Source organism: Muscardinus avellanarius (genome assembly GCF_963383645.1).
Source record: "Muscardinus avellanarius genome assembly, chromosome: 12".
NCBI classification, from domain to species: Eukaryota; Metazoa; Chordata; class Mammalia; order Rodentia; family Gliridae; genus Muscardinus; species Muscardinus avellanarius.
This window is the reverse complement of record NC_137798.1, coordinates 4,496,129-4,520,802: the sequence shown is the minus strand read 5'-3', so window position 1 is coordinate 4,520,802 and position 24,674 is coordinate 4,496,129. Positions and strand designations below refer to the sequence as shown.

At 58.0% G+C, this 24,674-nt stretch overlaps 1 protein-coding gene across 3 annotated transcripts; it reads left to right on the top strand.

Moving 5' to 3' along the window:
* On the top strand, positions 1 to 19,173 carry PLCB2 (phospholipase C beta 2; the record flags this gene model as incomplete). Of its 3 annotated transcripts, XM_080707856.1 has the most annotated exons (32): positions 1 to 84; positions 3,403 to 3,480; positions 4,103 to 4,171; positions 4,747 to 4,887; positions 5,020 to 5,099; positions 5,182 to 5,235; positions 5,321 to 5,396; positions 8,670 to 8,770; positions 8,906 to 9,072; positions 9,156 to 9,302; positions 9,448 to 9,605; positions 9,738 to 9,820; positions 10,066 to 10,150; positions 10,683 to 10,845; positions 10,925 to 11,031; positions 11,109 to 11,205; positions 12,113 to 12,197; positions 12,316 to 12,440; positions 12,935 to 13,089; positions 13,589 to 13,753; positions 14,579 to 14,678; positions 15,195 to 15,299; positions 15,461 to 15,555; positions 15,691 to 15,766; positions 16,010 to 16,054; positions 16,151 to 16,367; positions 16,446 to 16,605; positions 16,684 to 16,760; positions 16,844 to 16,939; positions 17,940 to 17,997; positions 18,547 to 18,633; positions 18,970 to 19,173. In XM_080707856.1, the coding sequence occupies 32 exons, from the start codon at positions 1 to 3 to the stop codon at positions 19,171 to 19,173; spliced, it is 3,540 nt and encodes a 1,179-aa protein (XP_080563982.1). The 3 variants fall into 3 exon arrangements, with proteins under 3 accessions (XP_080563982.1, XP_080563983.1, XP_080563981.1); XM_080707857.1 differs by lacking the exon at positions 16,010 to 16,054; XM_080707855.1 differs by lacking the exon at positions 16,010 to 16,054 and having other exon boundaries at positions 16,091 to 16,367.
* Between the last annotated feature and the right edge of the window lie 5,501 nt (positions 19,174 to 24,674).

Sequence of the window (24,674 nt, the reverse complement as noted above, 5' to 3'; positions counted from 1 at the left end):
ATGTCCCTGCTCAACTCTGCCCTGCAGTCTCCCACAGTGAAGGCCTATCTGAGCCAAGGGGAGCGGTTCATCAAATGGGATGACGTGAGTAGGGCAGGGACCTGGGCTGCTGGGGCGCGGGGCGGCAGGGCCTGGCTGCTAGAGGGCTTTGTAGGCAGAGTGTTGGTTTATGTCTCCTGGGACCCAGGCGCCCATGTGGCTTGGCCAGGCAGCTGACACAATTCCCTGGATAAACAAGCCTGGGGTGAGGGTGCCTGCCTCTGGGGGCTGGGCCGAGCCTCAGTGTCTAGGAGGGAGAGGAGGAGGTGGGCTGCCTAGGGGCGCATGGGAGATAGTTTCTTTGCGTCAGTCCATCCTCCCCAAATCCTGCCCTAGAAGATCAGGGCTTGTTGCTACTGACCTTGGCATTAATGAGAGGAGAGTGTGGCCCAGAGCTGACACAGGGCCAGGAGAAGTAAGCCAGCCCCCCGCAGACACCCTGCTCCTGCTCCAGCGGGGGGTCCAGAGCCCCACTCTTTACCCCTGTTTCCGGGAAGCTCTGCTATCCCTTGAGCTGCTGTGGAGGGAGCCCTGAGAGGCCCCTGAACCCAGGGCCTGGGAAGGAACTACAGGACTTCTGCTTTCTCTCACTGGTCTCAAGCCTCTCTCCATGCCGCCAGCCAGCCTGTCTGCCGGGAAGGGGAGGGGAGGGGAGGGCGCCTCCTGCTGTACCCCCCCTCCACTGTGCCACTTCCTAAACTGCTCCCCAGACTCTGGTCCTCCTGACCCTGGGAACATTGCTGTAGGCCTGGGTTCTCTTGGTTAGGGAGAACAATATGGAGACCCTTCTTCAGGGAGGAGAGGCTGCTGGGCTGGCCAGTTTGAGAGTGCCAGGTTGGTCCCAGGAAGAGAAATGGAGTCTCTGCAGATGAAATGGGGCCCCAGGGCTGGCCCCTCCCACGGGTGGGAGGGTCTGCGGCCAGGCTCCTCAGGGCTGGGCTGGGCTGAGGACTCTGGCTGAGTATGGGGAAGGGCCCTCTGCTGAGACACTTTCCGTTTCCCCAGGAGCGCTGTGGCCCAGTGATAGCGTGGCCGAGGCATGTCCCAGGGACCTGTGGAACGAGGGAAGTGGCTCACAGTGGAAAGTGACGTGGCCTCTCTCGGTTCCTCTGGGCACAGCGTATCACCTGCGTGGGCCGAGGAACACTAGACGGGGGTGGGGGGCATGCTATGTGGCCCCCAACTTGTGGGCCTCGGCGTCTCCTGCACCTCCCCACGGTGGGCCGCCACATATTCCCTGGGCCCGGCTTGCATGAGCCGGCCACCCTAAGCCTAGTCACGAGGCACGCACGCCCGTGTGACGGGTTCTGCTCTCGGGTGGCTTTCAGACCTGTGTAGATGACAGGGGTGTATACGTTGTGTCACACTGAATAACACAGCACACAGATGGAATCAGATCCTGACCTGGTTAGTATCCCACAGCCCCCCATGACGCCTTGTCAGAGGGAGGCCCTCTCCTCCTATCTATCGAGCAAACTCAGCAAGCGACTTCTTTCACCCTGGATAATCACAAAACCAGGTCCTATTTCAGAAATTACTTAGAATCAACCTTGCTTTAGCACGGCATCTTGCCCTCCTCCATCCAGGACTGTTTTGAGGGGCGCGGCAGGTCCTCTAGAAAGAGCGTGTATTGAGTCTCTCCCCCTCCCCCAGGCCCCAGGGGTGGTGGCGGGAGGTGGGTGGGGAAGGGGTCACAAAGTTCTTTCTCGGATAAGTACTGTCATAAACTGGCTCCGACTTTCTGAGTTTGGCAGAGGCTTAGTTTATCCTTTCTCTGGCAGACCATTTTCCATGATTCTTGGGAAACCCTCCCTCCAGAACGGGGGCTCTTCCACTTGAGGTCTCTTGACATCTGTATTTCAGGTGGTCACTGGCAATTATTGCTTCAGCTGCTGTGATTTGGGCCCTTTTTCCCCTCTCCCCAAGGACACTCTCTAGACTAGAGATAGGCGTGCACTCACGGCCGCGGCTCATGCAGCACACCGCATCTCTGCTCTGTCGTGTAGACAGCACATGGGATGCCTACTGGATCTCCCAGGCGAGGCCAGCCCCAGTCCCTCATGCCCACAGGTGCAGGGCTCACAGCTGCTGAAACCTCTCCCTAGACACCGCGACCCTCCTTGTGGAGTGAAGGGAAGAGGGTTCGCAACACTGTTCTTTCCAAAACTGGCTTCTTCACACAATAAATGCCTCTGACCTGAGAACATTTCTTTGATCATTTCCTCTGTAAATTCTGAGTTTAGTGTGATTTGGTCTGCAGCAACTATCATGCCTTGATGGAAACTTTAATTTTTATTTTCTTTTTTGGTAGTACTGGGGATGGGAACCCAGGAGCATTCTACCTCCAAGCTACATCCCCAGCCCTATTTTCTATTCTTTATTTTGAAACAGGGTCTCACCGAGTTGCAAAGGGCCTCGCTAAGTAGTAGCTGAGGCTGTCCGCGAACCATGATCCTCTTGTCTCAGCCTTCCAGATGCTGGGATGACACGCGTGCGCCACCATGCCCGGCTTCAGGCAACTTTAGTTTGAATATTGTGTTTTATATATACATACAAAGACCACTCAAATAAAAGCAGCCTGTGTGTTCTGTGTGTGGGACAGGAATTCAGAAGGCGAGCTCCTTCATTCATTCACCCATTTGATCATCCAGCAAACCCCAGGCTTGAACGCTCAGCGCTGAGCTTCCGGTCTAGATCAGGCTGACTGCCCTCAACCCATGAGCTCCCCAGGGTTCCCCAGATGTGCTTCTAGGTCTGTGAACATTCCGACTGTTACAGTAGCTTCAGGGAAGGCTTTTCCCAAGGTGTGAGGTGTGGACCGGCCGTTGAAGGTATTTAGGTGGAAGAGGTTCATGTCCTTCGGCTTGGACGTGGGAAGGTTCTTGGTGATTGGGGGTAGCTGGGTGTTTCAGATGGAGGCTTCGTGGAGGGAGGACGGGGCGTGGGAAGAGTTAGGTAGCAGCTGTATGGCGCAGGGCCTTGGCCCTGGGCTCAGGAGCTTGGGCTGTCACTGTGCTGAGGTGTTGGGATAGCAGGGAAACTCAGACCCTAGCATTCTCTTCTACCCCTTTGGTGGAGCCAGGAGCCTTGACAACATGGTGAGATGGGAGGCAAGACCTTGTTTGGGGTCTAGAGAAAAAAATCTCGACTGGAGGCTTAGAGACCTCATTTCCTTCAGGAATGCCATCTCTCGTCCTCCAGCCCTCCCTGCTCTTCACTCTAGAAGACAAAGAGTGAAGAGCGGGGATGCTCAAAGGTGGATGCTTCAGATTCCTGGATGAATGAGTGCTGAAGCCCTTGGCCTGGGCCAAGGATGCTTGGCCTGAGGTCTCGGAGCAGACCGCTGACCTCTTATCTCTGCAGGAAACTGCAGTGGCCTCCCCCGTTATCCTCCGTGTGGATCCCAAGGGCTATTACTTATACTGGACGTATCAGAGTAAGGTGAGACAACCCACCTCTGGTTTATCCAGGCTGACCGGACTCTGGATGGGGTGGGGCTGCGGCGGGGATGCTGGGCAGTGGGGAATGGCCTGTTTGGGTGGATCTGGGGGTTCTCTTGCAGGCAGAGCTTTTGATCTGGGAGGAGGAATGCAGTCCATCTAACTCATGGCTGCCTGGGGCCAGTGGCTCCAGATTTGGCATCCCTTGTAGAGAGAGGAAAAGTACAAAGAGCTGCTGCTGAAGGGCAGTGCTCCTCCCCTGGCTCTGGGTTACTTGAAGGCTCAGAGAACAGTCCCAGCAGCTGGACAAAAGAAAGGGACAGGAGCTTGGGCGACCCCAGGATGGTGGAGGAGATGCTATAGGTCATTACTTTTGTGGGAAAGAGGTCAACTGAGAGGAAGAGAGGAGGAGGGTCTTTATGAGTAGGGAGGATTCGGCTGGTAGGCATGGAAGATCAGAGTCTGGGTGGCCCCAGGCAGTCTTGGCGCCTAGAGAGGGTAGTGGGCCAAGATTTACCCAAGGCTTATGGAAGCTTTCTGCTCCCTGTTCTTCATCCTCGATCTGACCTGTTTGTTCCACATCCCTTCTTTGCTCTCACTGGGAAACCCTGCCCCTCCTCCAGGAGCTGGAATTTCTGGATATCACTAGCATCCGAGATACCCGCTTTGGGAAGTTTGCCAAGATACCCAAGGTAGGTGGGCCAGAGCAGCCCGGGCTCAGCACAGCCAGCAGACCCGTAGGATGAGGACCCTGTGGGGTGGGCAGCCTGGTCGCTGGAACAAAGGGAATAACTCCTGGGCTGGGCAATAAAGATCCCAGCTGAGGCAAGGACAGGGCAGGGCTGCCTCAAGGCTCGCCTGGGCTCTGAGCTGGGGAACTGGACACAGTGAGCCAAGGGGGCAAGGTGTGGGAAGAGGGGCCAGCTCCTGCTCCCAGAGCACCCCAGACTGCCTGGGAGGTGTCGCTCACACCCCATCCCCTACTGGTTTGCATGGGCAGTATAGATTTGCCTAATGCTATAGGAAAATTGGAGGAAGGGATTGGTGGAAAGAGGATTCCCTAGCTGGAAGCTAAGAATCCATCTTCAAAACAAGTGGGGAATAAAACACATGGGCCCCCGGCCCCGCCGCCCTGGCTACCGTCTCCTGCGGGCCTCTCCTCCCCGAGCTGCTGCTGCCAGCCACGGGGCAGCGCTGACTCCAGCTCTGGGATGGGCTGGGTGATGAGAGCACACCTCTGACCTCACCCTGTCGCCACCTGCCACAGAGCCAGAAGCTGCGGGACGTCTTCAACATGGACTTTCCAGACAACCACTTTCTGCTGAAGACACTCACCGTGGTGTCCGGCCCCGACATGGTGGACCTCACCTTCCACAACTTCGTGTCCTACAAAGAGAATGTGGGCAAGGTGCACGGGGGCCCTGGCAGGTCTTGGCACCTGCAATTGCCTGTACTTTCTAAGAGACGCAGGCCCGAGCTGCAGGGTATTCAGGGCCACCCCGGGGTCAGGGCCTGACCGCTGGACTCTGTGGCCCTGCAGGACTGGGCAGAAGATATACTGGCTCTGGCCAAGCACCCACTGACGTCCAACGCTCCCCGTAGCACCTTCCTGGACAAAATGTAAGTGTCTGCCCGCCCGGCTTTAGCCCATGGGCCAGGCATGCCAGACCCGGCCGTGACTGTTGCCTCTACCCACCCCCAGCCTGGTGAAACTCAAGATGCAGCTGAACCCCGAGGGGAAGATCCCTGTGAAGAAGTGAGTCACCCCGACGGCCTCCCTAAACTCCTACCCAGCTCCCCAGCCTTCCCTCCCTGGGCATGGCTTCTCTCTGCCCCTTCAGTTTTTTCCAGATGTTTCCTGCTGACCGTAAGCGAGTGGAAGCCGCTCTCAGTGCCTGCCACCTCTCCAAAGGCAAGGTGGGCATCTCCACCCCGGCCCACTCGCAGAGTTCTTGCTCCCACCAGAGAGCCACTTGGCTAGAAATGGTGATGGATGGGGAGGGCAGAAATGCCACGGCAGACCCAAAGCCAGTGAACATCGAGGCTACTGATGCCAGGCACAGGGGTGGGACCGGCGCAAGGAGGGTGGGGAGCTGGGCTCAGAGCAGGGGCTTGGCATCCCGTGCCCCTGGCCGGCTGGCAGATGGTGAGCCAGTGCTTGCTGGACCGTGTGGGAGGCAGCAGCAGAAATGGCCGTGCGTTCTAGCCTGGGGACTGGGAACTGAGAATGTTTTTTCCTGGAGGAGTGAGATGAGGTCAGCAGGGAGGGAGGCCATTGCAGGGACCTGACAGCTGCAGGAAGGGTCTGGTTCTGCAGGGTGTGGGGCACAGGACCAAGGATGGAAGCTGCCAGGACAGACTTCAGCTCAATAGAGAAGAGTATGTTCATCTTTCTTTTTAATTAAGTAATTCAGTTTTAATTACAAGTTGTAAGCAGAGCCACCCCATGAGGTGTCTTCTGTAAATTACCATAAAGAAACCCCTCTGGGCAGCTATGGCCTTAAGCCAGGGTTTCAAACCTGGCCAAGGGAGTGGATCTCAGGCCGCTGTCCACTTGGCCGGTGCCCTTGTGTAAGTCACCACATGCGCCCCATGGAATATTTTCTCTTCATAAGAAGAAGAGCATTATAAATTAATAAAACTGAGGCCCCACTGGCTGCCTCAGCACTACAGAGTTGGTGACCCCAGGTGCACTCAGTCATACTGGATGGAAGAGGGTGGAGGAGGGGTCCCGACAGCCCACGATGCTTGCCGGGGCCAGCTCAGCCATCCTCCTTTTCTCCTGCCTCCTCAGCTGTATCCTCCTTATTTACCTGCTTTCCTGTGTCCAGTAGAGGCTCTCCTGCTCAAACTCTCTGCTCCAAACGAAGGCCGATGCTGGCCTTCCAGTGTGGTCCTGGAAGACATTAATTTTGGGGGGGAGTGGAGATCTGGGGAATACAAAGGCACAGAATTTTGGAACACCACTGATTTTTCTATTTCAATTTCTATTGATTGCCTATTTTGAACATTTCACGTAAATGGAACCATACAATATGTGTACTGACGTCGGGCTTACGGTTTTCCAGGTTCATCCATGTTGTGACATGTATCAGTATTAGTGCTTCATACTTTTTTTTTTTTGTGGTACTGGGGATGGAACCCAGGGGCATTGTACCCCCAAGTTACACCCCCAGTCCTATTTTTTACTCTTTTTTTTTTTTGCGGGTCTGGGGATGGAACCCAGGGGCATTTGAACTCCGAGCTACACCCCCTGCCCTATTTTTTATTCTTTATTTTGAAACCAGGTCTCAGTGAGTTGCAGAGGTCTAAGTAGCTGAGGCTGTCTGCGAACCGTGATCCTCCGGTCTCAGCCTCCCGAATGCTGGGATTACAAGCGTGCGCCACCACGCCCGGCTTACTTCATACTTTTTATTGTAGAATCATATTCCATTATATGGCTATAACACATTTTTTTCTGTTCATCGGTTGTTAAAAAAGTCTTTTTTCACTTTTTTGGCTATCACGCACAATACTGCTATAAACGTGTGTACATGATTTTAGGTGGATATGTTTTCAGTATATATATCTTGGATATATACATATGGGTAAAATTGTTGGGTCACGTGATAACTTTATTTAGCATTTTGAGGAACTGCCAGACTGTTATCTAAAGTGACTGTACCGTTTTACAGTCCCACCAGCATTGTGCCAGGGTTCCAATTTTTCCACATCCCACCAACACAGTTACTTTTATTTAAGCCATCCTAGTGGGAGTGAGCGGTATCTCATTGTGGTTTTCATTTGCATTTCCCCAGTGACTAATGACCCTGAGCCTCTTTCCATGTACATGTGGGTCTTTTGTCTATCTCCCTTGCAGAAATATCTATTCAGTTCCATTGTCCAGCTTTCAATTGGGCTTTTGATTGTTGAGTTATCCCTTATCAAATATTGCACTCACAATTACTTTATCCCATCCTGTGAGTTGTCTTGTCATTTTCTCAGTAGTGTCCCCTGGAGCCCAAACTTTGTTTGTTTTGGTAGCACTGGGGACGGAACCAGTACTACTTCCGTACCTCTAAGTTATATTCCCGGCCCTATTTTATTTTTACTTTGAGACGGTCTTGCTAGGTTGATGAGAGTCTCACCACTTGCTGAGGCTGGCCTCAAACCTGCAATCCTCCTGTCTCGGCTTCCCAAGTCCTGGCATTACAGATGTGTGCCACCATACCTACCCTGGAGCACAAAAGTCTTAAACTATTTTTATTTTATTTTTTGTGTGTGGTTGGGGATTGAACCCAGGGCATTCTACCTCTGTGCTCCACCCCTAGCCCAACTTTTTATTCTTTATTTTGAAACAGGGTCTCACTAAGTTGTAGAGGGCCTCACTAAATTGCTGAGGCTGGCAGTGAATATGCAATTCTCCTGTCTCAGACTCCCAAGAACTGGGGTTACAAGTGTGCACCACCATGCCCAGATAAAAGTTTTAAATTTTAATGAAGTTTGATTTATGTTCTTTTCCTTATGCTTTTGGCAATTCCAATTATTATCACTGAATTATCTAATTCTCCCCTCAATTCTTTTTTTTTTTTTTTTTTTTTTGCTTCTTGAATTCTAGGGCTCTGTTGTTAGGTATGTATATGTTTATATTCAAACTACTTCATTTTGAAAAATTGTCCTTCAAAAAAAAAAAAAAAAAGCCGGGTGTGGTGGCGCACGCTTGTAATCCCCGCGCTTGGGAGGCAGAGACAGGAGGATCGCGCAGGTTCGAAGCCAGCCGCGCGCTGGCTTAGGAGACCCTGTTTCCAAATAAAAATGTAAAAATAGGTCTGGGAGTGTAGCCCGGAGGTAGAAGGGCTTCCGGGAACCCCAGTACCACCAAAAAAAGGAAAAGAAAAGAAAATAAAAACAAACAAACTAAAAAAAAAGGTAACCCCCTGATCTGGAAAGCAGCCCTACTCACTCTGACCTCTTTTCCTCCACGTCTGGTCATTCTTAGTTCCAATTCTGTTTCAGCCAAGAAACTAGCCATTGTCCAAAACTCAGAGTGAACGACTAAGCATGGTCTCTGATCGGCGCTCAGCGCTCAGGCCTTGGGAAGTGAGCACTTGGGGTGCCAGCCTTGAACTCTCCTCCTCACGGCCCCTCGCCCAGAGCTGGTCTTAGCTCTGAGAGGTGAGGGCAGGGCTGACAAGGCGACTCTTCCCCCAGAATGATGCTATCAACCCTGAGGACTTCCCCGAATCTGTGTACAAGAGTTTCCTCATGAACCTCTGTCCTCGGCCAGAAATAGATGAGATCTTCACTTCCTAGTGAGCTTCTTGGGGAAGGGTGGTGGCTGGGAACCCCTTCCTCCCATCTGCCCTTTTGGAACTTGGGAGGCTTCACTGGAGAAGAGAGTTGTGGACAAAGGGATGTTGACCCGTGCGCCTCCCTCTGGCCTGCAGCCATGCCAAGGCCAAGCCCTACTTGACCAAGGACCACCTGACCAAGTTCATCAACCAGAAGCAGCGGGACTCCCGGCTCAACTCCCTGCTGTTCCCACCAGCGCGGCCAGAGCAGGTGCAGGGCCTCATTGAAAAGTATGAGCCCAGCGCCATCAACATGCAGAGGGGTGAGGACTGGTCAACCCCTCCTCCCGCCGTGCTGTCCCACCCTGGCAGCTGGCCCGCACCTGACAGCCTCCCCTGTCCCCAGGTCAGCTGTCACCCGAAGGTATGGTCTGGTTTCTCTGCGGGCCGGAGAACAGTGTGCTGGCCCAGGACAAGCTGCTGCTCCACCACGACATGACGCAGCCACTGAACCATTACTTCATTAACTCCTCCCACAACACCTACCTGACAGGTGCGCCCCGGCAGCCCATCACGGGCCTCTCCTTTGGTGGGGGCCACTGCTGCCGCCCAGGTCCTCTGCCGGCATGGCCGCATGCCCGCAGATGGGACCACGCTGGGGGCCTGCCCTGAGTGACGCCCCGCCCCACCCTGCTCAGCCGGCCAGTTCTCAGGCCTTTCCTCGGCCGAGATGTACCGCCAGGTGCTGCTGTCTGGCTGCCGCTGCGTGGAGCTAGACTGCTGGAAGGGGAAGCCCCCCGACGAGGAGCCCATCATCACCCACGGCTTCACCATGACCACAGACATCCTGTTCAAGGTGAGAGGCCAGGGGTGTATTTGAATGCTTCAGGCCAGGGGGGGACCGGGAGGCGTGTCAAGGCCATCCCCTGGGAAGTAAGAAAAGGGGCAGCCGAAGCCTGGCCTCTCCACTGAGCCCCTCCTCCTCCAGGAAGCCATTGAAGCCATTGCAGAGAGCGCCTTCAAGACCTCTCCCTACCCTGTTATCCTGTCATTTGAAAACCACGTGGACTCGTGCGTATCTAGGCCCATTCAGCCTCGTTCTCTACCTGGTCCCCAGTCTCCTGCCTGTATCTGACCCCTCTGCTGACCGGCCTCTGCTCACTCGCCTAGCTCTCCCCAGGTCTCAGCATGGGTCCTTGGAGCCCGTGTGCCTGCCTCCCTCACGTCCTGGAGACCCTGGACTGGGCCACCCAGGGCACAAAAGGATGTTCAAGGGCGCTACAGTGGAATTGCTGACCCCCCCACTCCCCCTGCAGACCCCGCCAACAGGCCAAGATGGCTGAGTACTGTCGGACGATGTTTGGGGATACGCTGCTCACAGAGCCCCTGGAAAAGTTCCCAGTGAGTGGACTCTGCTGTGGGCATCGAGGCCATGGGGCAGAAGGCCAGGTTAGGGGAGGGCTGTCTCTAAAGACACGAGGCCCATTTGGGTTGGATTGTAGGGCTGAAGTCCTCTTACCTAGCAAATGGCAGGCACTGTGCTAGACTCTGGTGTATATTAGTGACAAAAAGCAGGAACAATCCCGCCCTCAGGTTTCTTGCCTTAGCGAAGGCCAGGCCAGGCCATTATTCTTAGTGGCTGCTGCAGAGGTGCCGGGGAGTCCTGATCAGGTCTTAGGGGAGCAGAGAAAGCTCCCTGGAGGAAATGAGGGCAAAGGAGAATCCCGGAGGGTGAAATAGGTTGACCTCAGGCAGACCAGGGACAGGCTGCTCTGGACAGGCGAGCAGGCGAGAGGGTGTGCTGCTGAGGAACAGGGCCAGGCGGGGCAGTGGTGAGAGGCGAAAGAGAAGCAGCCGAGGGCAGCTGGGCATCGGGCGCTCGGGGTGCACCCCGCAGGTGAGGAGATGTGCCCACCCTCTCCTCTCTCCACAGCTGAAACCAGGCGTCCCTCTGCCCAGCCCGGAGGACCTCCGGGGCAAAATCCTCATCAAGAACAAAAAGAACCCGTTTTCCGGCCCAGCAGCCCCCAGCAAGGAGCCCGGTGGGGAGGCCGAGGGCGGCTGTCCGTCCAGTGCCCCGCCAGGGGAGGACTCAGGTAAGCGAGGGGAGAGGAGCGGTGGGGGCGCTCTGGGCCAGGAGAGCCGTGGGCCCGCTGACGGGTCTGTGTGTGGCAGTGTGGGCTGGCGAGGAAGGGGCCGAGCTGGAGGAGGAGGTGGAAGTGGAAGAGGAGGAGTCGGGCAACCTGGACGAGGAAGAAATCAAGAAGATGCAGTCGGATGAGGTGTGCGGGCGGTGCCACGGCCGCGGGCGGCACGGGGTGTCCGGTCCTCTTCCCCACCCTCCCACTCTGCTTCCCAGGGCACAGCGGGCCTGGAGGTGACGGCTTACGAGGAGATGTCCAGCCTTGTCAACTACATCCAGCCGACCAAATTCATCTCCTTCGAGTTTTCTGCCCGTAAGCTAGCACGGGGTGGGGGTGGGCTGGGTCCTCACCCCAGAGCAGCCTGACGTTAGGGTAGGAGGAAGGAAGATCGCCCCCCACCTTGGATTGGGGCCCTGTCTATAAATACTCAGCAGAGGAGTCAGGCAAAGGGCTTATTTAAGTGGCAGTGGCTCCCGTCTCTGAGTACTGTACTGAGGAACTTGGCAGCAATAGCGTGCTCTGGAGTGTGTCTGCAACAGGCAGGCTGTCGTGACAGGTCGCCTCAGCCAGGCCTGCCTGGGGCTTCTGCAGCCTGCTGCAGGTTCTGTAACTCCCGGGGGGAACCGCATCCGGGGACTGGCCCAAGACTCAAGCCCTGGCCCTGGGGCATGAGGCTTCGCCCGTGCACACCCACCGCCGTGGCCCCTTCTGCTTTTTATACACCACTGCTATTTACCGTGATCTTCTCGGGATGCAGGCACAGTACATGTTGCGCAACATGGACGCCTCTCTCTCTGAATACCCCTGTGCACCGTTCAGCCTCTTCAACATTAACACATCATCCCTGAACTCACAACCCATATCTACACCTGGGCACACCCATGGCATCGACTACCTCCGTGCATTCAGCCATTGCTTGCACGCCTCACTCTCTCTGCACATCACAGCGTGAGCTCACACTCTGCGTGTGCACAGCATGTTCCTGATGCCCTGGGCACAGGCCAGCACGTTGCCTACATCCTGGCACATGTCCCACCCCTGTGCCTGTCCACTGTGAAGACCTGTCGCCCCAGCAGTTACCCACACGTGCCCTCCAGAGGCCGGTCTCTAAACCCTCAGCGGAAACGCGGGGCTGGAGGCGTCTTGCCGTTAGAGGAGCTGCCCCAGGGCCGGGGAGGGGACCGCCTGATGTGGACTCTCCCCCTTTCTTCCTGTGCAGAGAAGAACAGAAGTTACGTCATCTCCTCCTTCACGGAGCTCAAGGCTTACGACCTGCTCTCCAAGGCCTCCGTGCAGTTTGTGGAGTATCCTTGAGGCTTTGGTAGCCAGACTTCCTGTTGGGGTGGGACAGGGCTCCCTGGATGGGCTGTCGGGTCCTCCCGGCACAGGTGGCCCGAGCCGGGCTCCTATACTCAGGAGCAGCTACAACAAGCGCCAGATGAGCCGCATTTACCCCAAGGGCACCCGCATGGACTCCTCCAACTACATGCCCCAGATGTTCTGGAATGCTGGATGCCAGATGGTCGCCCTCAACTTCCAGACGATGGGTGAGGGTGCTCCATCCCTGAAAGCCCTCTCCTGGGCCATGGCCATCCCCCCTTCACCCTTCCCTGGGGGCTCTTTAGAACAGGCTGGTGGCCCGATGTTCCTTTGGGCTCTGAGAGCATGCCCAGGGGTGAGTACTTGGGGCGAGAATGCACGGCTCATGCCTACAAGGCTGCCTGTGTGTGACCACCTCCACGATGTAGCCAAGGGCAGGCCTGGGCTCTGGCCGCTGTTTGTGGGAACACCCGCTCCAGCGGCCCCAAGTCCCACGGCGAGCTTGCAGCCTGGTCAGTCACTGCTGCTGAGGACCCCAGGTCATGGACCCTTCCTGAGAGATGAAAAAGTCCAAGCAGATAGGCTGGGACATCAGAAACCCTCATCCTCGTGGTCCGCCCAAGTCTCCCCTTTCCCAAGACAAGACAGTCTGGGAAGTGTAGGAAACAGAGGCTGGGCACAGGCCGAGGCCCCGCCTCCTCACGGTCCCCTCTGTCCTCAGACCTGCCCATGCAGCAGAACATGGCGCTGTTCGAGTTCAACGGGCAGAGTGGCTACCTCCTCAAGCACGAGTTCATGCGCCGGCTGGACAAGCAGTTCAACCCCTTCTCGGTGGACCGCATTGACGTGGTGGTCGCCACCACCCTTTCCATTACGGCAAGGCCTCAGTGGACAAGTGGCGGGGAGGGCTGGTGTCTTGAGGAGAAAGGCCCGCGAGCCCACTCCTCTACCCCACCCCCTCCCCATACCCTGAAGACTTCAGACCCAGCCGGTTCTGGCAGTAGCAAGTTACCTTGGTAACTGCCTCCTCCTCAGCACTGGAGGCTGCCTCTTGTCCCCATGGAAACCAAGGGGATGGGCTGAAGCTGGGGTGGGGGAAGGGGGAGAGAGTGGGCCGAGCAGGGCAGCAGGAACCCAGGCCCAGGGGAGGGCGTGGCTCCCTCCTCAGCTGGAGAGGGGAGTGGGGAGGCATGCTTCTTCCCTGGACGCTGGAAGAACCTGCTCCTGACAGCTTAGCAATAACCCTAGAGCAATGCGCCCTCCTCCCCATGCCCAGAGCTGGAGAGAAGGTCCAGCTACAGGGAACCAGAGGCCCTGGCGCCTGGGGGAGAGCCTGGGTGGGATCTGATGCTGGCTGCCCCGGGCCCCACCCCAGGTGATCTCTGGACAGTTCCTGTCAGAGCGCAGTGTGCGTACCTATGTGGAAGTGGAGCTGTTTGGCCTCCCAGGGGACCCCAAGAGGCGCTATCGCACCAAGCTGTCGCCCAGCCCCAACTCCATCAATCCTGTCTGGAAGGAGGAGCCCTTTGTGTTTGAGAAGGTGGGGCTGGGGTTAGGGCAGGGGCTGTGTCTGTCCTTAGCTGTTGGCCTCTGCTTACAGATGAGAAGAAAAACAGGGGCCTCCTTGATTTCCCTTCCCTTTTCCCCGCTCCTCATGTGTCTACCTGAGTTCCAAGTTTGCAAGTGTTCCAAACTTTGGTTTGCAGAAGTATGCTTTGTCAGCAGATTGTGCATATGTAGTGTGTGTGTGCTTGCGTGTGTGTGTGTGTGTGTGTGTGTGTGTGTGTGTGCACATTAGGATTACAGGCAGAAATGTGAACTCCCGGCTCAGGGCTCAGGGTCCCACAGATCATGGGGGTCCTTTGCCCCTGTTGGAAAGTGGGTGGTAAGGCTGCTAAGGGCTGTCTGCACTGGGCCCCCTCAGCCTTTCCCAGGGTGAGACCAGCCGTGGCCCAGGCTGGGAGGATGTCTATGTATGTGGCCTAAGGTGTGCTATATGTCTGTCTGTCCTCACCAAATCTGGTAACACCTGCCATGTTCTCACACGGACACTAAGACTTCTGAAAGCCAGGCGTGGTGGCGCACGCTTGTAATCCCAGGATTTGGGAGGCTGAGACGGGGGATCGGGGTTCTCAGACAGCCTCAGCTACTTAGCGAGGCCCTTTGCAACTCGGTGAGACCCTGTTTAAAAATAAAGAATAAAAAATAGTGTTAGGGACGTAGCTCGGAGGTAGAATGTCCCTGGGTTCCATCCCCAGTACCACAAAAAAAAAAAAAAAAAAAAAAAAAAAAAGACTTCTGAGCCAGAAAGGGCGACTTGGCTCCCCAGCCTTCCCCAGCCTGTTCTGTCCCAAACCCTCCCCAGATCTTGATGCCTGAGCTGGCTTCCCTCAGGGTGGCTGTGATGGAGGAAGGCAACAAGTTTCTGGGACACCGCATCATCCCCATCAATGCGCTCAACTGTGGTGAGGACAGGGGTCTTTCTTCACCATTCCCATGGGGTCTGAGGCCGAGGCCAGCATCAGGGGGCTACCGGGAGGGTGGAGCAACCCCAGGGAGGAGGCCCTCAGACCCCAGCTGGCCCCCTCGTCATCAGCCCTAAAGAATTAGCCCAGGAAGCGCACCTCTCCAGGCTCTCGGCAGAGGTGGGAACTGCCCACCTAGCGGAATGTTCAAGATTTTCTGGAACTATCCTGAGCAGCTGATACCCATGGGTACCTAAAATGGGCCATGGGCTTCTAAGAAATCCCCCCGTAAATCCTCGCAGTAACTACACTAGATAGACACCATCGTCCCATTTCACAGGTAGGGGGGGTTCTCAGGGGCTTACATAACCTGCCCAGGGTGGCACTGCCAAGGAGGTGCAGCACGGTCTCAGACCATGGCTTCTCTGATCCTGGAGTCAGAGGCTCCGGCGTGGACTGTGTGCAGGGCTGGGCAGAAATGGGCTCTGTTACCACCCTGCCCACCGTGTCCAACAGGATATCACCACCTGTGCCTGCACAGTGAAAGCAACATGCCCCTCACCATGCCCGCTCTCTTTGTCTTCCTGGAGATGAAGGACTATGTCCCCGACAGGTGGGCAGGTAGGAGGCCCCACGTAGCTTGTGAGGCGCCCCAGCCGTCCCCTCCCCTCTCCTCCTCCTCCTCAAGCCAGAGGGGCAGCCCGGGGAAGCCGGCGGGCGAGGACAGGGACCCTTCCCGGTCTGTCTCATGCACAGTGGGCTGGTCCTGCCCTTGCTCCCAGATCTCACTGTGGCCCTGGCCAACCCCATCAAGTTCTTCAGTGCCCATGACAAGGCGTCTGTGAAGCTCAAGGAGGCCATGGGCGATCTGCCCGAGGTCTGTGTCACTGGGAGCGCTGCCAGGGACCCCTGGGAACTTTGCCTTCTCTGTGGAAGGGCTGGAGAGTGGCAGTCCCCTTCCAGGAACAGAGGGACGTTAGAGCCACCTTTCAGACCCGCTCTCCCTGCACAGAGGCCCTTCCCAACTGGGAGTCCAGTTGCCAGCCAGGTGAATGGGGCGTTTGGCCTGGGGAGCAACGGGTCAGCAGGTAGGCATCTGGGGGTGTACCTCCTAGTGGAGGGGCCTCCGCCTCTCCCGCCACACCCATAGGCCTCCCAAGATCAAGATTTTTTAACCCGGGGAGGGAAGGGCTGTGTCTAAAGCCTGAAGGCTGGGAAAGTATACTGGGGGCAGGGGGCGAGGGGAATGGAACTGCGACCCTGTGGGAGCAGGGAGTCCATCAGAGTCGAGGGCCCCCGGGCACCTGCCAGCCCACCCCCTGCTCTTGCAGCAGCCGGAAGGGGGGCCAAGGAGGAGGCGCCTAAAGAAGCTGCGGGTAAGGCCCCACGATCCTAGGCATGAACCCGGGCAGGGCCTCGGCGGGCCGGGGAGGGCGGCCTGGGCGCGGCGCGCCTCACCCGGGCCTCGGCAGAGCCGCGGACCGCCAGCCCCGAGGAGCTGCGCCAGCTGAAGGGCGTCGTGAGGCTGCAGCGGCGGCACGAGAAGGAGCTGCGCGAGCTGGAGCGGCGCGGCGCGCGGCGCTGGGAGGAGCTGCTGCAGCGCGGGGCCGCGCAGCTGGCGGAGCTGGGCTTGCCCCCGCCGGGATCCGGCTGCCGGCTCCGCCCGGGCAAGGGGTCCCGAAAGAAGAGGTACGGGCCTCGCGGCGCCCCGCCCCGCCCCGCCCGGCACGGGCCCCAGCTCAGGCCTGCCCTTGCATCTGTGCGCAGGACCCTGCCCTGCGAGGAGACCTGCGCTCCCGGTGAAGGCCCAGAGGGCGCAGACCCGCGAGTGCAGGAGCTGAAGGACAGGCTGGAGCAGGAGCTGCAGCAGCAGGGCGAGGAGCAGTGCCGCTGCATCCTGAAACGCAAGGAGCAGCACGTGGCTGAGGTGGGGCGGGCACAGTCCCTCCCCCAGCCCCTGCCTCCGCCGAGGCCTCACTAAGCCCACCCTTCCTCCCCCCCCCAGCAAACTGCTAAGATGATGGAGCTGGCCAGAGAGAGACAGGCGGCGGAGCTGAAGAGCCTCAAGGAGACCTCAGAGATGTGAGGCTGCCGCCCCTGCGCCTGCCTGGCTGCCTCCCAGGCAGGACTGGGCCCAACATCTGCTCCCGCCTGTTTCCCTGCAGTGACACCAAAGAGATGAAGAAGAAGCTGGAGGCCAAGAGGCTGGCGCGCATCCAGGCCATGACCAAGGTCTCCCCGGACAAGATGGCCCAGGAGCGGTGAGCCCTGGGGGAGGCCGGCTGAGCAGGCCCTTCCAGGTGGACCGGGCCTCCCTACAAGGGGAACCCGAGCTGCTTCCCAGATGTCTGTCTGTCTGTCTCTGAAAAAGTTGTTCCTTTCTTTGCCACCTCTGATCAGAAAATGTTGAGGCCAGCATAGCGGTGCATGCCTGTGATCCCAGTGCTCAGAAGGCTGAAACAGAGGGTGGCAGGTTCAAGGCCAGCCTCAGCAGCTTAGCAAAACCCTTGGCAACTTAGCAACAACCTGTTTCAAGATTTAAAAATAAATTAAAAGAAAAAAGACTAGGGGGTGTAGCTAAGAGGTAGAACCCCTCTGAATTCAAACCCCAGTAAGAAGAAGAATTAGTAGTGGCAGTAGAAAAAGAAGAAACAAAGAAAAGAAAGGAGGAAAAGAACATGCCCTCCTTAGTCAAAACACAGATGACAGCACTAAATAGTGGAAGGAAATTGAAGTACTCACAGGATGTGACACTTAGGGAAGCGGCCTGTCTACTCCCGCAGCTCTGCTCCCCACCTGAACACCTTGGAGGGCGGTGTGCTTTAGTGAGGAAGTTGTCCCCTCAGGGGGGCCCAGGGCTCCCAGTCACTTTCTGTCCTCCATGGGCCCCCATGCTGGCCTCCCTGCTAGTTCCTGGCCTTGTGATGGCGGTTTCATTTGTCTACACCCGGAGGAGACTTCATCCCTCCCCTTCCCCACAGGGGCCTCCTGCCCTTCTTAAAACCTTGAGCTAGGCAGGGTGGCACAGGCTTGTAACCCCAGTGCTTGGGAAGCTGAGACAGGAGGACCACAATTCCAAAGCCAGCACTGGCAATTTATCGAGGCTCTCAGCAACCTAGTGAGACCCTGTTTCCAAGTAAGAAAAACTGACTGGGGAGGTGTAGCTTGGAGGTAGAATGCCTCTGGGTTCAATCAGTAAAAATAAATAAATAAACAAACAAACAAACAAACAAACAAGCAAATCTTTGATTCTACCACCAGGCTGAAGAGAGAGATTAACAACTCTCACATCCAGGAAGTGGTGCAGGCTGTTAAGCAGGTGTGTAAGAGTGTGTCCTTCTAGAACACTCCACACACGAGAAGGGTAGCCCCAGGCCCTCCCTTTTCCCTCACGACAGGCACTGTCCAGAGCTGTGCACACAGCTAGGGATGGCAGGTGCACATGGGGCTCTGGCCTGTGGGTAGAGGCTGGGGCCCTAGCCTGAGGGGTCTGTCTCAAGCCAGCTTCCTGGTGGGGACCATATGGGCTAGCTGACCAGGGGAGGCTGGGATTGCGAGGGGAGGTCTCCAGCAGTGCCAAGGAGGGACAAGAGGAAGGAAAGCACTACTGAGACTGAACTAAGCTGCCCCGGGGTTACCACACACAGTAAAGGCTACCGTGTCCCACGTCCCAACCTTGAACCCCGCACCTCACCAGGTGCTTCTTATTGAGAAGGCTCTATTATCTCATTTTAAAAATCAATAAAACGACCCAAAGGATAAGGAACTTGTCCCAAGCCGTATAACTGACGAGCTAGGGTTAGAGCTGGACTCCAACCCGGTTGACAGCCTGTGACATCCCAATTCCCTGCCTCCTACTCCTGCCCAGATGACAGAGACCCTGGAGCGACACCAGGAGAAGCTGGAGGAGAAGCAGGTGGCCTGCTTGGAACAGATCCAAGACATGGAAAAGCAGGTAACAGGACAGCTGCCCTAGCCCCGCCGAGGATGGGCTCCAGGTAGGAGGGGCCTGGTACCCAGGAAACCCTGAGGAGTCAGACCAAGCGGGGCTGCCATCCCTCACCAGAGGATCACAGGCTGGTTCCCATGGTCCCAAGGCCCTTACAGATGAGATGCTCTGCAGATCTCTGGACTTGGTCCCTCTCCTGAGGGACTCCCTGGTGGGCCCCACTCGCCCCCAGCCCCCTAGGAGCTCTGAAGGGACCAGGCACCCCTTGTTCCACTGCCCAGGGGCGGGGATGGGAGGTGGCCAAGGGCCCTGAGCTGCCCTGTGATCTTGCTGTACCTCCAGTTCCAGCAGGAGGCGCTGGCGGAGTTCGAGGCCAGGATGAAGGGGCTGGAGGCTGAGGTGAAGGAGTCAGTGAGGGCCTGTCTCCGGGCCAGCTTCCCCTCTGCGGCCGAGGACAAGCCTGAGAGTGCCAGTGAGGCCTCCAGGGAGCCCTGCCCGCAGGACCCACTGACAGCCACCGCAGACACCCAGGAGAGCCGCCTCTGAGGCCGCCCGCCCACCAGCACTTAGCAAAGATGTTCAGACCCTCCTTTAGACACAGCTCCGTCCCCCAGAAGGAAAGGGCCCAACACCTGAGGCTGCAGGGAGTCAGGCTCCTCAGATGCTGCGTCCCTCTCCAACAGCCAGGCTAGAGGGCAGGCAGGAAGCAGGTCCCATCCGACTCGGCCAACGGGGGCCCGGAAGTCCTCTCTGGGCTGACTTCCAGCCGCCCCATCTTCCCCTCACCTCTGCATATGTGTCATATATTTGTTGAGAGCAAAAGAATATGGACCAGGGGGCAGGAGATGGAGACCCAGCCCCACTCTGCCTCCCTTGGCCTGCAGCTACTGGCACCCCACCTGGAACCCAGTTCCCTGTCCTGGAGGGTTGGACCTGCCCACCTGAAACCTCTACTCCTGCACCTGTGGTTCAGGCAGGAAAAACAAAAACCCAGCCCCTCCTGCCCCTGTGTGGACCCTGGGCTTCCAGGCCACATCTCAGCCTGCCCTGTGGAAGCAGCCTCAAGGCAGAGCCTGGAAAGTCCCTGAGGATGTGCCCCTGGGTCCCCAGTGAGGATCCACACCCCTCACGTCCCACCCGTGCCTGCGGGGGAAGCTTCCTGAGCACACTGGCCTGTGCCTGCTGAGACCTGTGGGGCCCTGGAGGGTGTGGCGAAGAGGCTGGCCTCCAGGCCTCCTGGCCTCTGGGCACTCTCCCACCTGCCCCTGGATCCCTTTGCCTAGACCTGGGGTCTACTCCCTGCCACGCGACCCTCTCAGGCTGCCTTGTTTTCCCACCTGAATTTATGAGGTTTATTTATTTTTCTGCCTCCTACTAAAGAACCCTAACCCAGTGTTTCCTGCCTAAGCCTAGTCTTTGTTCTATAGCTAGGAAATGGGGGTCTGGGGAGTAAAGTGCCCCTGAATTGAGGCTGGCTGGGTGGGTGGGGCCTTGGGAACTGAACCTGCTGTGAGGTCCCTTCCAGAGCCTAGTAAAGGGGCCCTGCCTCTGGGCTTAATAGCAGCCGCTCCCCTTCTGTTGGCCTGAAGCCACAACCACTGGAAAATTGCGTCACTCCATCTGCACAGACGTGACCCTTCCTGTCTCCACTTGCAGGACTGAAGCAGAGGGCCTTCTGCAAAGGTGCCCAAACTTTAGGCCATGAGGGTCTCTTTAGAAAGGCCCAGAGTGGCCAGATGTGCAGGTGCCTGCAGCAGCTACCGCTGCCCCCAAACTTGCTGTAGAAGGGCTTGTGGGTGGCCAAATCCCAGATGAGACCGGCACTGGCTTGGGAGAGGCAGGGTGCGGTGATTCTGGGAAGAGGTTGTTTTCTTACCAGAAAGTTACAGCAGGTGCCATTAGCTGCAAACACCTGTGCCTTTGGAAAATAAACAGGGATAGCCTCCCACCCTCCAAGGGCCTGTCCTCTGGAGTCTCACTGGTCTCCACTGGTCTCCCACTGGCTGCAGCCTGAGGATAGGGGGACTGTTCATTTACAGGACTCAGACCTGGCAGGAATCAGCCCATATACACAGGGGATAACCTATGCCCCAGGGCAGTGCCCAGGCTGCAACCCTCCAGCCAGGCAGTCAGCTGCCCCAGCTCGCCTCTCCTCCTACCCACTGAGGCAGAACGCTGTGAGGATGAGGATCCGGGCCTAAGAAACTCACTGAGATAGGCACGTGGGTATAAATCAGCTCGAATGGACAGAGCTCCCTGGACTGCGGCCTCAGCCATTGCTGGTGACTGCTGGCTTCACTTTGCCTTCCCCAGGGTCTGGGGCTGGGCAGCCCAAGAACAGAAAGGGGATGTAATCCTTCCTGCTGAAAGCACCTACCTCCTCCATTTCTGTCCTTTACAAAAAAGGACAAGGTGCCCCCTGGGCCAACGCCATCTCTGAGCCCTGGGGAAGAATCGCTCTCTGGTCTTAGGAGATGAGCAGAGGAAGAGTTGATGCCCTCCCTCGGGCCCGGGAGCAGGTGAAGGGCACCTGGTTCCATCCCTGCTGGGCACCTCTGGGGCCAAGGCCTAGGTTCCTTCTCCATTCATCTTGTCTGCTTCGCCTTTTGCACAAGAGAAGGGTCCCTACCCCTCTCAGGCCTGTTGCTGACTCAGTGCCAGATCCCCTGCTGACTCACCCGCCCCCTGCACCCCGGCAGCTCTCTGGATCTCCTAGACACGTGCCACCAGGCCCAACCCTGCCAAGCTGGTGCAACGTGACAGGGTGAGGGGGCTGGTGACACTTGAGAGGAGAGAAGGGGGCCCGGGAGGGACGGCAGTTGCAGACAGTGACAGACTTGAAGACGGAGGCATCTCTGGGAGGAAGCCCTTTTGCCAGCCTGGGGCCTGCAGGGGAGGTCTGGGCAGGTGGGAGGGGAGTGCCTGCCTGCCCCTGCCCGCCTCAGCTCTGTCTCCTGTCAGCCTTTAGCTCCCTAAGCGACAGCTTCTAATTCCGGCTGCCGGTGCCTCTGTGCTCTGCAGAGAAGTCTCAGCTTTTTTTCAGCTCTGTTTCTCTCTGTTCAGAACATACTGAGCCCATAGGGAAGGAAGTCAGAGCCTTGGCTCCAGGACCTGAGACCTGCCACCACCACCCAACCCCTTGGAGGCCTGGCCCAGTCAGTCATGCCTGCTGGGCCCAGCGGCTGTTCCTTCCAAAGAGAAGCCAACACAGGCCAGGGTGCAGCCCCGAAGGGGACCTGCCGTGGCTCCTTCTGGTGTCTCCATCCACCAGGGGCATAGGTGAAGCTGAGCGGGCTCAGGGAGGAGGAGCCCTGTCTCCTTAGGACAAAGAAGGTTCTGGGTTCTCGCTGCTTGTCGCCTCCACCTGAGGGGTGTACAGCCTGGACCACTACACATAGACTCCAGGGGTCCCCGTCTCCTGAGCCTGGAGACCTGCAGAAAGGAAAAAGGCAATTTACCTTATGCTGCAGAAATGGGAAATTGAGTCCTAAAGGGAAAACAGACTTTCTTTTACTGAATACAGAAGGAAAACATTCCTGCCCCTTTACTAGAGTGGAGGTCTCACCGCAGGTCTGGGTAGGACTAGCTTCGAGGGCTACCCTCTGAAAAACCGCGCAGTGTTTTCCCTGACACTCACTCCCAGGCAGAGCACGGAGCAGGCAGAGCTGCTATCATCAGCTTCCTTTTGCAGATGGGAATGTGCAGGCCAGAAGCTACACTGCTAGTCCATGTGTCTGGGTTGGGACTTAACTCTGATGTCAAATACCATGCCCTTTCTATGACATCTGAGAGATCATTGGCAAATCCTGGCCAAGGGCTTTAAAACTGCAAAAAGATAAGGCAGGCGATGCTTCACGGTGTGTGGTGGTATACGCCACACCCCCACACACATGGCAGAGCGAAGTGGGAGCTCCTGTTGCAGGGCAGGGCTGGAATCCAAGATGGGCATTCCTGGAGCCTGAGGGTGTGGGGAGGATAGAGGCTCCCAGGCCCATTATCTTCTTCCCAGCAGCAGATTCTTGCCTCCCCCCAAGTTTTCCCCAGCCATCTGCTGCAAAATATCCTATCATTCTCTACCCAGGTAGAAGACACTTCATTCTTCCCTGAATTTCCTGTCTCTATGGGACAGGACCCCGACACTGCCCCCTACAGGCGCCTTTCCTGTCTGGGTGCCTTTGCCGCAGCAGCTTCCTGTCTGGACCATGCTCCGGGTTTCTCAGCAGTCAGGTGTCACTCATCCTTCCTTGAAGGGCCAATCCAGCCTCCTCTCCGCACCCCTCCCCCACGGCTCCATCCTTCCTTCCAGACTGTCTTGGTTTGTATTTAGCAGACACATTCAGCCTGGGGTGATAATCTCCAAAGGTCTGGCTTTTGCCTTCCACTTAATAGGGGAAGTCTCTTCCATCCAGACCCCAGCTTCTGCCTCCACGTTTCTCACTGCCAGAAACACAATGTCAAACTCAGGAAGCCTCAATAAGGCTGGTCGTTGATGTCCAGTTCACTTCTTAGCTTAGAAATAATCTGTTCCAACCCAACCCACTGGCTCCAAGTCACCCTCACTCCCCTCCACTGAGGACGCAGTATTACCTGTCTGCCTCCTCCCAGCGGGGTACTACCTACCTCTCCCCAAGCCAGGCAGGGGTGGGCCGGGGAAGAGGGGATGCAGTGGTTTCCCCATGCATCTAATGGAAGATGGACCTCTGCTCTCCTCTCCTTTGGCGGTCAGTTCAGATCAGGACCAGAACCCTGTGGCCTGGGGATGTTTTTGTGCTCATGAGAGAGCCCAGCCGCATAGGGATTCTTGCTTATGTTCCTCGCTTTTGGGGGTGACTGCCGGTCCTGGAGGAGCTGGGGGGCAGTGCTAGGCAGTCCCACCTTGCAGACAGCACTCTCAGGAGCTAGGGCGCCTGCCCTGGGTCTCTGCCCGAGGGTTTATCTCCCCAGCTCCCTGGAGCTGGCACAGGGGGCACTGTCAAAGTTGGAGACGCCTGAGATCTGAGAGCCAACCTCCCTCCTGCTCCGAGTGAGCGTGAGCGGGAGGCACAATTGTGCGTGACTCCGTGATTCGCTGCACTTCGGGTGGCAGTTACCAGCCAGACTGAGCGCCCCCACCTGCGGTCCGCGGCACGTGCCTCCTTCCCCAGATGACTCCTCGGCTGCCTTTGCAGCCACCCCCAGTTGAGCATGGTCCAGTTCCGTCCCCTTTCCCCTCACCCAGGACCCCTGGAGGCAGCTCACAGGTTTCCCCGACGAGCCCGCGGTCCCGCCAGTTTCTAAGGAGCCCGGGGCACCGACACGCGTGGAGGCGGAGGGCGGGGAGAGCAGACTGCGACTTTAGGATTGGCCCGGCCGGGTGCATGTGGCCCCCGGCGAGCAGCCCCCGCCCCCGCCGCCGCCGCCGCCGCCGCCTTCCCAGGGGAGCGCGGAGGAGGAGCCGCTCCCCAGCTTCGTGGCCCGTGAAGGGGCGGGGGGTCAGGGGCGCTCTCCCCCGCCGGCCGCGTCCGTCTCTTCCCTGGCGGCGCAGCGCGCCTCCCGGGCAGCCATTGCCAAGGAGACCCCCGAGGCTATAAAGCTAGGTACCCCGGCGGCCCCGAGTAAGAAGTTAGGGCCCCCGCAGGAGGGGAGGAGGCGGAGGAGCGGCGCCGGCAGCCTGAGCAGCGGCGCCCGCCGGGGCTGGAGGCAGGCCGCAGAGCGGGCGCCGTCCCGGCAGGGGGTGGGCGCTGCCCGGGTGCGGTGCGCCCCGCCGGGGGGGACCGACGGCCGGACCCCGGGCGGCGGCGGCGGCGGCGGCGGCGGAGACTCCGCAGGGCGCGGGGCTGGACTCCTGCCTCGCGGCCCGACAGCAGCCGACCCCGGAGAGCGAGCGCGCACACCTCCGGCGGGGGGCCCGGGGAGAAGCGGACGACCCGCGTGCTGCCCGGAGCGGCGAAGCTGCTGTGACCGCCGGGCGAGCAGGGCGGCAGCCGGAGGACCGCGGCGGGAGCGCGGGCTGGAGCCCCAGCCCCGCGGGGGGAGCCGCCGGGCCGCCCGGGCGCCGCGGCGGGACC